Below are 13,326 nucleotides of genomic sequence, written 5' to 3'. Positions count from 1 at the left end.
AGTGAAACATTTAAATCCATGAAATAAGTGAATGGAGAATGTTGGAACAGCGTTTATACACATAACTGAGCAGAAAGTCGATTTTAATGAGAATTACCAGTCAAGTGCATTCAGGTTCCAACACGCACTGAAAACACATGAAAACTCTTAATACCTCGTTTCCATGGACAGCCAACCCGACTCGAGTGCACTTGATGAATTCTCCCAGAACTCCAGTTGATGGACAACTCAAGTTGGTGAAAAGGGAGGCGCTCCCATGCTTTTCCGAGTTAACCGAGTTATAATGTGAGTTGGGCAGGAAATATGTATTAAAGGTCAAAATGTGCATTTGCTGCAGACGATATTAGTTAAATTGTCAATGATTTACAAGATAAATCCATCTAGATATTCTTTTGCATTTGTTTCATGCAGTACATATACCTCTGGCAGACTGAGATGCAGAACAGGGAAAGAAGCGCTGGACAAGGGAAATATGTCAGATGTCAAAGTGGATATGAGAGTGGCTTGAAAAGTAGACCGGACATTTGCATCAAAGGATTTAAAAAATGTGGAATTAATCTGATGTGATCAAAAACCCAGAGGCAGTATAACCTGCGCTGGCTACTGTAGCAGTGCTGTTCTTTTTTATGCTAAGAATTTTTTGTGTGGTGTTTGTTTTTTTTGTTTGTTTTTTTAAACAAGGGTTTAAGTAACAGCCAACATTGTTTATGCCAAACTTGTTAGAAGGTCTGTAACTAAATGTTTGATTGTTATTCTTGATACGTTGTAGATATTACTAAAGACACCCTCAGGAATCGCAAAGTCAATAAACAAAACGTTAAAATAAATCAGTTCTGCACTGTATAAAATGGAGCTGATTTTACCAGTGCTTGCTAGTCTAACTGATTTACAAGCCCTTTTTTGTTCTGAGTTGCAGTGACATTGTAGTTGATAGAGATACTGCAGACACATTTTAATGAAGTAAACTTTTATTTGAATCTTTTTGGAATTAAAGGTATAAATTTAAAACTGTGTTGTGAAAAACGGCAATTCAAAGTGAAAAATGGCAATTCAAAAACTGTCAAAATCCTCCAAGGCAGCAAATCTGCTGAATTTAATACCAGCCACACTGTCCCGTTATACAGTATGAGCCCGCCCCCTGCAACATTGTTGATTGACATTTAGTGATGTAATTTCCTCCCAGCCCCAATTCAGACTTTAGAATTCAGGCCAGCACCGAGGAGTGAAATCGGACCAGAGAATTCGGGCTCCCGCCCGAATTGTGAGGCAACTCGAGTCATTTAAAAACATGGAAACGGAGGTGAGGGGGCAACTCGAGCACATACCCGGGTTATGTGGTTCATGGAAATGTGGTACAGTCTAATTAAAGGTGAAACCATTTTTGATTGACAGGGTTTTAAATTGGGGCAGGCATCCAGATAAGCTCATGACATTAAAGACAATAAAGCTCAAAACATTAAAAGATTACTGAAACAAAATGTTTCATTTTTTCTCCTAAAGTTCTCGTTGTTTTGTAAGTTCACCTGCATTGAACAAATTAAAACTAATGTTAACTCAATTATTTTCAGCACATTATATCATTTGAAATGCCATAACACTTCAAACTTTGTGTTCCCTGAATCTGACAGTGGGATCTATTTTAATAACCTACTAAACAGAAATAAATGAAACATTGAGCCCTTACATTTTGAAGTTCCTTAACTAACCCCAAATATCAATCATGGATGTCCAGTAAGCCTTTTTAAAAAGAAAATCCTTGAACTGTTAACAAAATGAAGTATAGAAAACCTGTTTTATGTTGTGTAAAAATGTCTTCTGATAATGCAAAGAAAGCATCAGTCATGTAAACAAAAAAAACATATCCAGTTTTAGTCAAAAGTTTACATACCCCAATGGAAATTTATAATTTCTTGAAATTTCTCAAAAACAAAGAACAAAGAATGCCGGTTATTAGCAACCCTGATAAAGACAACTTTCGGTTATTAACAACATTTTCCCAGGAACCAATCCCGCCCCCATAGACTTTAATGTTAATGGAATTCTGATATTAACAACTGCATGTCGCTTATTGACAACTTTATTACTAGGTGCCAGTGCTACAGAGCACACTTGTGTGACTTATATGCATACTTCATGCAGCTTTTATAAAACACTGACTTCGCAACTGCATATTTCTGGCGGACTGAGGCAGAATCGTGGCTTTGAAACTGGCTACGAAGCTGCATGCAAAATTTACAGCGGGAGGTGATACATTGTAAAAAGCAGACAACGTTGGACAATTTATTATTTTTAAAAGTGTGTTCTTTAGAATTGATTCTAAATATAACACATATTTTTTAAGCTTGCTTTACTCATTGTAAGGACAATTGTAGTACATAGTTGTGTAGTGCTATTTAAGCCTACTCCCTTTTTCTTTTGGTTGGTTTGTTTTTGTTTTACACACGTGTGAAGTAAACAGTTCTATGTTTGGTTATTTCGTGTTTCTCATGTTCATTTTTTAACACTAACTTTTAAAACATGTATTTCAGTGCCATATTTGTACAACTACAGCTTCGTTGTTCCATATAAATACACTAAACGGGGGCTTTTCACTTATTGGCAACTTTCGGTTAATGACAATTTTTTGCTGGGAACCAAGAGGTTGTTATTATTATTATTATTATTATTATTATTATTATTATTTAGCAGACGCCTTTATCCAAGGCGACTTACAGAGACTAGGGTGTGTGAACTATGCATCAGCTGCAGAGTCACTTACAATTACGTCTCACCCGAAAGACAGAGCACAAGGAGGTTAAGTGACTTGCTCAGGGTCACACAATGAGTCAGTGGCTGAGGTGGGATTTGAACCGGGGACCTCCTGGTTACAAGCCCTTTTCTTTAACCACTGGACCACACAGCCTCCATCTACGCATCTACTCTGTCTGTCTGTCTGTCTGTCTATCTCTCCATCTCTCTCTATCTATCTCTGTCTATATCTATAATGTAATATAGTGATAGCTAATTATATGCTAATTGCTTTGTTTATAGCTTTTAAAAGCAGAAGTGGAGAGACTTATACTACTTGTAGAAGCCTTGAACATGGAAGAAAGGAGTAGTCCAGCACTCCATGATGCATTAATACAACAGCAAGAAAAAGCACTGGCAACACAGGTCATAGAAGCTGCAGCTAATATGCAGGTAAGAAGTAATCTTCTTCATTTAACATTTACATTAACGTCTTAGGCCTGGTGTTCTGTGGCAGTGACCTTTAATTCAATGTCTTTTGAAAGTCTGTGTGCTCTAGGGATCAGAGGAGAGGGCAAGAGAGTAATTACGCAGTGGGTCGAATTGAATCCCATTTGACTTTCTGGTTCCCTGTAGGACCCGAAGCAGCTGTATGACCTGTAGTTTCATGTTTTAAAGAGCTATTCAATCAAACAACCAGTACACAGAATTGGGGGAAACCCCCTGGACCCACTGCTGTATTATCAAAAATACCATAGATTTGTAACTTAAAAACAAAACAAACACAACAGAAAAGCTGTTTTTAGGCGAGTCCTTTCTCTTTCTCGTACTGCAATAGCAGGCTGCAAATTGGGGTATTTTGTTGTAGACCCACAGGTCCACAGATACAGATTTGCAGCGTTGAAACGAGTTTAAACAGTTTATTATTTCTTAAGAGTAATTCAATGTCATTAACTACTGTATACAAAAAAGAGAACACAATAGTACTTTTTGCAAGTCAGTGTGAAGGCTTAACTGACTAGTGCCAAGATATTTTGTGTGTATATATATATATATATATATATATATATATATATATATATATATATATATATATATATATATATTTTAGCTCAGAGCTAATATATATATAATAATATATATATATATATAATAAGGGGTAGGTCAGTGTAGTTGAGTACATGATTACACAAAAATAAAAAAACTATTAGAATAGCATTTTACATATTCAAGTACAGAAAAGCAGATGCGTCTTTCTTTTCTTTTTTTTTTCTTTTTAAATGCTGACGCTTGACAAGTGTTAAACCCTGCGCGTTCATGTGAACCAGTTTGGCATATTAAACATAATGACCCTAATTTAATCATGCAATGCTTGTAACAGCAAAATTCTACAGTAAATGTATTCTGTTTGAAATTGTTGCCAATTGTGTTGCCTTGTTTTCAGCTAATGTTAACGCTTGGGTTCCCCTGTAATGACTGCACACAGCCGCTGTTGCTAGGCAGTCGTGAAACAGCTTCCGGGAGCACGGCACCAGCTATCTTGAAATTTGTAAACAAATGGATGTAGCAAGTGTTAAAAAGGAAGCCTAACTTTAGTAACATTGAAATTAGAATGCTAATTTAGCTTTATGTTGGATATAAAGACATACTAAATGCTAAGCAGAACACTGCAATGACTGAAAAAAAAACATGGAGTTTAACTCTGGACTGCAGTACAATGTAAAACATCTACTGTTGACTTTCTGTGAATGGATGGAGTAATGATGGAGTAATGTCAAAGTACAATCAGGTGTGTTCCTTGTTTTGAATTATTTACAGGTTATTGGATAAACCAAGTAACTGAACAAAGCAATCTCGTCTTGGACGTTGTTTGTAGACTTCGTGAACCCGGTCGGCTCTTCTGGAGAGTGAACTTAAACTTTAGTGGCTTACACTAAAAAGTGTAAGTCGTTTCACTAGTTTCTAGTGAGATGCCACTTTCGATGCAGAAATTCACAATAAATGGACATGTGCAATTTATTTTTACAAAGTGAACAATAAATTACATTACATTACATTTGGGACTATTACACTGCAGGTGTATACATAATGAACGTTTCTGGTTTTGTCTTAAATAATTAATTAAAACACATTTTTAATTTTCTTCCCCCAAATGACAGGTAGCCGTTTTGTAAGCGGCATAAACCACTTCAGGACATGCGGTTCCGATGATATATAGCACTTCTGGGGTGGTTACAGGCCTTTGGCTTACGCCTCGGGCCTTATCTGCACCTCAGGCGTGGTATATATCATGGGAACCGCACAGCCCGTCGTGGTGTATACCTTACATATACACGTGTGTGTGTGTGTATAAGGAAAGATAACTCCACTCAAAACAGAGTTAATATTATAAAAATGAATTGAAGTTACAGTTCATAAGCCTCATTTTTTTGTGTTTGGCATATTGTAATGAAAAGTGATAAACTGACCAAGATCCTTCTATTGGTTATTTTTCAGTGTGAAATGCAAATAGCATTTTAAGCATCCCCTTTTAGTTATGCTTTGTGTACATAAAAAAAAAAAAAAATAATAAATAAAAAAAAAAACCTTGTTCAAGTTCAATTTTTAAATATTTTAATGTGGAATATGCCATTTCAGTCTGTTACTGTGTACCAATAAACCTAGGTTATCCATTGCTTTAGTAATATACTGTTTATTGTAAGGTTCACTTTTTCCATTCCTCTTCTATTTTAAGGCATTCTCAGAGAACGTTCTAAAGATATTTTCTATGGATTGCAAAAAGATGGCAGAGGAAATATTTGAGCAAACAATGCCTGTGGGCAAACACTGGAGGGTAAATTGCAAAACAGGTACAACTATTTGACAACTAGTAGAAGATTACACTTTTATTGTCATTAGAAATGATTTCCAAGTTGTTAGTTATTACTAGATTGTTTGCCTTAGGCATTTGAATGTGCAATAAATAATAAAACTGAATGACAAGCTTCTGTTGGAATAATTATAAAGTGGTTCACATGAAGATTTCCATGATATACTCCTGTTGCAACTTGAGCATGATCAGCGTGTACAGATGGCTAGATCTCTGCCCCATTATTGTATAAATGATATACCCCAGTATATTCTCAGCAATGTCATACAACTTAATAATCAAGGTTCACATTTTCTTTCATCATGGCTTATTTATTTATTTTATTTTTGTATTGCTTCCTTTTCATTATTGGCAAGGTTGTAATTACCAGCAGCTCTAAAATTTCCCAATTAATAAGTTGACATTTGCCAGCATATGATCCATCATATAGGCGTTGGCTTGTTATGTATTATCTGTCATCCCAGAAAGGAAAGGTACATCAAGCTCTGGGAAATGTCGTTTTTTATATTTAAATGTCTAAGTTTTATTGTTGTGTTTAACTCCTTAAACAGAGTAAAGGTTAAGTTAACAAACCAGTTAATATGTTTGTAATTCATTATTTAGTGTCATATTCAAGGGAAGCAAAAGGCATGTTTCAGAATTTAAATTATAGAATTCTCCCATTGTTTTCTTCTAAATTGAAATATGAAAATAAACAATGAATTATAACATTACATTTTTATTGGTTTATTTACCTAGCTTCAATCTCTTAAACACATGGAGTAGCAGGTGCAAAGTTTTCAGTTGCTGTTTGCAGTATAGTCTGGATTATAAGGAAACCCATAGAACGCAGACAAGAGAAATCATATCTTGTAGGATTTGTTTGGTAAAAGTATAGCAAATATCAACAAGTCAACAACATGTGAGGTTGGCATGGCTGAAGAACACAAACGATCCTGACGTACTTCTGTTTTCATGTGCATTGTAGAGCTGCCAAACAGCCCCAGTGAGTATGCTGCCTCAGCTGCGCAGAGCGTGATTGGTCTGGTGTTGGAAGGAATCCAGCCGCTGCCTGATGACAGCAGGATCCCAGCACTAACAGAGGCTATGACTGCTTTCATGGAAGCCTGGATGGACCATATATTGAAGCAAAAGATCAAATTCAGGTATTTTCTTTGTTATCAAGAAGTAATTCTTCTATTTTATATTCTTTTTATATACTTAGATTTTTTTTTTTTTTTCAAACATTCAATATGTAATACATTAGTTACTTGAAAAACACACGTTCATGCTAATCTGTATTGTGCTCCAGCATTCAGGGTGCCTTACAGTTGAAGCAGGATTTCGACATGGTGAGGGATTTAATTAAATCGGAGAAATACAGCTTATCCGAGGAGATCAGGCAGAGGCTCCTATCCATGAGAGTTTTTCATCAGGTTGACAACGCCATCATTTGCCTACTTCAGCAGCCAACCAGCAAGGCCTTCATACCTTCACGCACCTGGGAACCATTCAGGAGATGCTGTAAGTGCTACAAACCATTACTGTGATTAGATCACTGAAGTTTTCTGTAAAATACATAGTAATAAAGATATACTGTACGTAATACCCTTAAAAAACTTGTAAGGTAGACACACTTTGGTGCAATTATTAATACATTACAGATATGTGGTCGGTGGTTCTAATTTCATTATGTTACAGCGATAAAATAACTTTGTGTTGGACCTAATTTACAGCCTGCTTGAATGCTGGTGCTGGCCAGCGCTATGATGCATCCAGAGCATGTTCAAAACAATCTGTGTAACTTTTGTTTCCCTGCAATGAGGATCGATAACAACAAAGTTCTCCTTTGATTAGGAGCTGTGTTACCAGCTTGTGTTTCATGGAATTAGCTTTGAAGTGACACACCTGCATTTCTCTTATTGATGTGACGATACAGAAAGACCCTCCTACTTTTGAGCTTGTCATGTCGACATTATTGAAACTTCTCACGGGTGTGAGGAGACACTTGATACACGTGGTCAAAGATTACCATTTGGCTTAATAATGTTTTTCTCCAGTGACGTTTGAGGCCTGCGATCAGGAGCTCAAAGGAACCACATGTTTTTTTTTGTTAGTTCCTGTACTAAACTGCGTTGAGTCTGGTTGAGCTGGTGTTAGAAGAAACAAGTTCAGCTAATTTTCAATTGATCCAGTTATGTGAAATATATAATTTTTTTACTTAAATTTTTTATAATTTTATATTTGAACTAATTTTATTTGTCTACCGTCCCCCATTTTTTTTTTAATAAGAATTCACATAAATTGACAATTTTATCATGACAATTTTTTCTCCCTTCAAAAAATAGATATTCTATTTGATCTAATTTTATTTGTCTACTGTCCCCCATCTGTATTTTTTTAATAGTAATTCACATATAATTGACAATTTTATCAGGATATATATATTTTTTCTCCCTTCAAAAAAAAAAAAAAAAAATTGCAACAAATACATGGGAGGCGTGAATAGGTCAGTCCAGATGCTGGAGCTGTACAATGCTGCAAGGAAGACCACGGCATGGTATAAGAAGCTAGGCATGTACATGGTTCAGATCTCATTGTACCCAAGTAAGGCATCAGAGCTTCAGTTCACATTTCCATTCTTTTGTTCGATACACAAGGATACCAGAGACTGAAAGATCAGAAACTGTGGCAAGGCTTGGTTAACGGTATTTTATTCAAACGCTGCCACAGTCCGGGAGAAATGCCTGTCCTCAAAAAAGGTGCCGTGTATGTTCCTGCAAGAGCATACGGAGGGATACACGGTACTACTGTCCACGGTGTGCCTCTCAGCCAGGCCTCTGTTTGGAGGAGTGTTTTTTGAGTACTGCAAGGACTGAATAATAAACCTTCAAAAAAAGCAAACGTAACCAAAGGTAGTAAAAGACACTTGTCATTATTTCATGCGGCAACATTACCTTGGTCTCCAGAAGGATTATGGGTAACAAACCATTGAAAGGAGATGTTGTGTTACCTATTTCTAAAATCCTTATTTTGTGCAGATTCGTAAAATATATACTTTTGCCAGGGTATCTCATTCTTTGGTGACATACTGGGCACATGAAATCAGGGTGAGTGCTATTGACCATGGGCTGCATAATTTGAAGTGGGAAAAGTCAAAGTTGCCTGGTGTCAGCCTAGAGCACATAATACCTCCAAAACTACTAAAACAATCTGCACAAAGACATAGGCAAACAGAGCAGCTTAAAAGTCTCTAAAATATTACATCAAACATAAGGATTTTGGGGACTAAGGATGATGGAGGTTGTGGCAGGATGACAGAGGTTTGAGGCTCAGAGACAGTGGAAGGGGCAAAATAATGATCTTTATTAAACAAAAATAATCAAATAAATAGGCACAAGGGCCCAAACAAAAGGTTTAAACAAAATACAGAAATGTAGGCTGGGCATTAGCCTTCACTACAGTTTCTTTCTCAAAAAAACTAAACAGCACAGCACAGCAACAAACAAACTCACCCAAAAACCTCCCACACAAAGGGTTTCACCTGCCTTTTATAGTCTGTGGCTGGAGCCCAATTAACTAATAATTAACAATTAAACACTTAAGGCTCCAGCCACATTCTCACATGTATTTTACAGGGAGGAATTTAACCCCCTCCCTGCCAATCCAAAACAAACAATAATTCTAAGAAAAACAACAGTAAAAATAACAATAATAAACACAAATTATAGGAGCGAGCTGGCACCCCATCACAGAGGTATAATACATTTTATGAAAAAGTTGCTTTTTGCATACAATAATAGCTGTATTTTTGTGGTCACATTTATGTTTATTGTAAAAAAAAAAAAAAAAGTTTGAAATAGAAAACAGGACACAGCACTTGCGGCCAAAATAAACAGACAAACAAAACGGACTAACACTTAAACAAACGATGAACTAACAGACAAACAAACACGGTGAGTACAAATAACTTATATTTACTTTTATTTTACTTTTATTTACTCCTTCTCCACACCCGTTCTCCACTCACTGAACACACAACCCTGAGTGAGTGAAACGTGCATCTACAGTACTGTGCAAAAGTTTTAGGCAGGTGTGAAAAAATGCTGTAAAGTAAGAATGCTTTCAAAAATAGACATGTTAATAGATTATATTTATCAATTAACTAATTGCAAAGTGAGTGAACAGAAGAAAAATCTTAAATCAAATCCATATTTGGTGTGACCACCCTTTGCCTTCAAAACAGCATCAATTCTTCTAGGTACACTTGCACAAAGTCAGGGATTTTGTAGGCATATAGTCAGGTGTATGATTAAACAATTATACCAAACAGGTGCTAATGATCATCAATTCAATATGTAGGTTGAAACACATCATTAACTGAAACACAGAAACAGCTGTGTAGGAGGAATAAAACTGGGTGAGGAACAGCCAAACTCAGCTAACAAGGTGAGGTTGCTGAAGACAGGTTACTGTCAAAAGTCATACACCATGGCAAGACTGAGCACAGCAACAAGACACAAGGTAGTTATACTGCATCAGCAAGGTCTCTCCCAGGCAGAAATTTCAAGGCAGACAGGGGTTTCCAGATGTGCTTTCCAAGCTCTTTTGAAGAAGCACAAAGAAACGGGCAACATTGAGGACCGTAGACGCAGTGGTCGGCCAAGGAAACTTACTGCAGCAGATGAAAGACACATCATACTTACTTCCCTTCGCAATCGGAAGATGTCCAGCAGTGCCATCAGCTCAGAATTGGCAGAAAACAGTGGGACCCTGGTACACCCATCTACTGTCCGGAGAAGTCTGGTCAGAAGTGGCCTTGCGGCTTGCGGCCAAAAAGCCATACCTCCGACGTGGAAACAAGGCCAAGCGACTCAACTATGCACGAAAACACAGGAACTGGGGTGCAGAAAAATGGCAGCAGGTGCTCTGGACTGATGAGTCAAAATTTGAAATATTTGGCTGTAGCAGAAGGCAGTTTGTTCGCCGAAGGGCTGGAGAGCGGTACACGAATGAGTGTCTGCAGGCAACAGTGAAGCATGGTGGAGGTTCCTTGCAAGTTTGGGGCTGCATTTCTGCAAATGGAGTTGGGGATTTGGTCAGAATTAATGGTCTCCTCAATGCTGAGAAGTACAGGCAGATACTTATCCATCATGCAATACCATCAGGGAGGCATCTGATTGGCCCCAAATTTATTCTGCAGCATGACAACGACCCCAAACACACAGCGAAAGTCATTAAGAACCATCTTCAGCGTAAAGAACAAGAAGGAGTCCTGTAAATGATGGTATGGCCCCCACAGAGCCCTGATCTCAACATCATCGAGTCTGTCTGGGATTACATGAAGAGAGAGAAGCAACTGAGGCTGCCTAAATCCACAGAAGAACTGTGGTTAGTTCTCCAAGATGTTTGGGCCAACCTACCTGCCGAGTTCCTTCAAAAACTGTGTGCAAGTGTACCTAGAAGAATTGATGCTGTTTTGAAGGCAAAGGGTGGTCACACCAAATATTGATTTGATGTAGATTTTTCTTCTGTTCACTCACTTTTGCATTTTGTTAATTGATAAATAAACTATTAACATGTCTATTTTTGAAAGCATTCTTACTTTACAGCATTTTTTCACACCTGCCTAAAACTTTTGCACAGTACTGTATATATACAATTGTGCTGGGATTCAATTACCAATTAATTATTCACTTGAATCCCAGCACATGAACTAAATCTGTGCAACCCCGTGCTTGCATATTATTAACTACTTTAAATGCACATGAAGTGAAGTGCAATCCCCATGCCTAAATACAATTAAACATTTCAAATACTCGTGCTCATTACCCACATTATGTCCAGTGTATCAACTACAATACACCAACATTAACACACACAACATACACCATAAAACACAAAAATACACACAGGGGCGGGGCACATTGCCACAGATGTACAGACAGGAAAGCATCAATTAATCACAGTTAATTTTTTGGCAGATTAATTTTTTTAACGCACGTTAATTGCACTCCTGTCTTGTCCCTCTTAGTATACCGTAATTCATTTCCTGCTGCACCATTTTAGTGCATGTCCGGATTAAATGCATGTAATCATCGTTTTAATATAGTAAATTTGTCACAGGACCACATTATGTAGCAAAGCACTCACTGAGGGACTTGTGAATGAGACGTTTATTTTTTAAAAACTTTCTGATGGTTCATTGGATGGAAAGAGGGTTATTTGTATCTACTGTCAATGTGAGTTCCAGTATCAGAGAAGTGCATCTAGTCTGTTGTACCACCTGCGTGCTAAACATGCTTTCACTTCTCAAAATACACTTTCTAGTAGTTTTTTTCTGCTACAGACACCAGTCAGTTTTAACAGAGAACTCTCAGAAAATTCAGGATCGCTGCAAACCCATAAATCTAGCCAAGTACCATACTATGAGTATAACCAGTGCTGTGATAACTACCAACTGCAGACCCGCTAACACTGTAGCTTTTGTTTTATTTCAACAACCACATTTTATTTTTAACCCTCAGAGTACTACAGGGCCGATGATCGGCCCACGGAGGTGTGCTGCGTGAGGATTAAAGGGCCGATTACACTATGTAACACAATTTTTGTTCCTGGGTAGTAAGTGTTATTTCCTAATTGCTTATGCCTCAAAAGTATAGAAAATGGCTATTATTCCCCACAAACTTTGCTTTTGTGACCAGGAGTGATATTTTGAAATGTACCTATTTCCAATGAGAAAACGGGCGAATTTGTATCTTTTCGTTCACATAAAGTCAGAAAAAAACAACATATGAATCCAAATTAACATGTATTTATACTAAAGTAATACAAAAATGACTACAAAAGATTTAGAAGTGAGTAGTTTTTCGAGATTTACGATTATACTGTAAATCACTTTCATGAATCAGCCCCCAAATGTAGTCTCCCATCATTATATAAAAGAAAAGGCTTTCAAGGGCAAGTACATTTACTGTGCTGTGCGGGTCCGATCTGTTTGTACAGATAGATCCGTTGCTTGCAAAATTGAATATATCTTTTGATTCATTGTTTGTAAACATCTAGTTTTTTACATTAAAAAAAAAAACACTGGGGATTTATATGTCGTATTTTGAAAGTGTTTATGTGCATGGTTGGTTTTGAAAATAACTGATGTTTTGATGATAAAAATACCGTTTGTATAACAAAGGTGTCTTTGCCAATACATATTTCTATATTCGGTCCAAAAATATATCAATAACAGAAAGAACAAAAAACTTCAATGTCTTACGTTTCTTGTGATATATAGGTTTCATATAATATATATATATTTTTGCGTGTAAAATTAAGTAATTTGCTACGCTTTCCCAAGCGCTGTTATTTGCGTGTGACAGCTGTAGTCCTGTGGCGTAGAGCACTCGCCGTGACGTAGTACTCTGAGGGTTAAATATTATTTACAATTACAGAGGATATAACCGTTACTCAGTGAATGTTTTGTTTTTTTAGGCAATTTCAAGTTATTAATAAAAGATCATTTATAAATATTATTATTTAAACGGCAATGAAAAACATCAGTTTATGAGTAAAGGAAACTGATAATTGTAAATGCAGTAAGGTGAGTAATAAACTAGGGATGGGTACCAATATCGGTATTTTGATGTGACAGCGATATCGTTAAATATCGATAATTTCTATATCGCGATATCGGTGAGATAAAAAAAAAAATCACCTACGCTTGCAGAGACGTACTTTTTACGCTAATACTGATAATA

The 13,326-nt window shown here is 36.7% G+C and overlaps 1 protein-coding gene across 1 annotated transcript in view; it reads left to right on the top strand.

Moving 5' to 3' along the window:
* Positions 1-13,326, top strand: part of ccdc142 (coiled-coil domain containing 142) — a 59,640-nt gene that overhangs the window by 43,387 nt on the left and 2,927 nt on the right. The window contains exons 9-12 of the mRNA XM_034034541.3: positions 3,031-3,180; positions 5,462-5,576; positions 6,564-6,741; positions 6,888-7,099. Coding sequence (XP_033890432.1) covers positions 3,031-3,180; positions 5,462-5,576; positions 6,564-6,741; positions 6,888-7,099 — 655 coding nt within the window. The remainder of the gene's footprint in view (positions 1-3,030; positions 3,181-5,461; positions 5,577-6,563; positions 6,742-6,887; positions 7,100-13,326) is intronic.

This window comes from Acipenser ruthenus, chromosome 1 (assembly GCF_902713425.1).
Source record: "Acipenser ruthenus chromosome 1, fAciRut3.2 maternal haplotype, whole genome shotgun sequence".
NCBI classification, from domain to species: domain Eukaryota; kingdom Metazoa; phylum Chordata; class Actinopteri; order Acipenseriformes; family Acipenseridae; genus Acipenser; species Acipenser ruthenus.
Note: the sequence above shows the minus strand (reverse complement) of the source record. Positions and strands in the feature narration are given on the sequence as shown.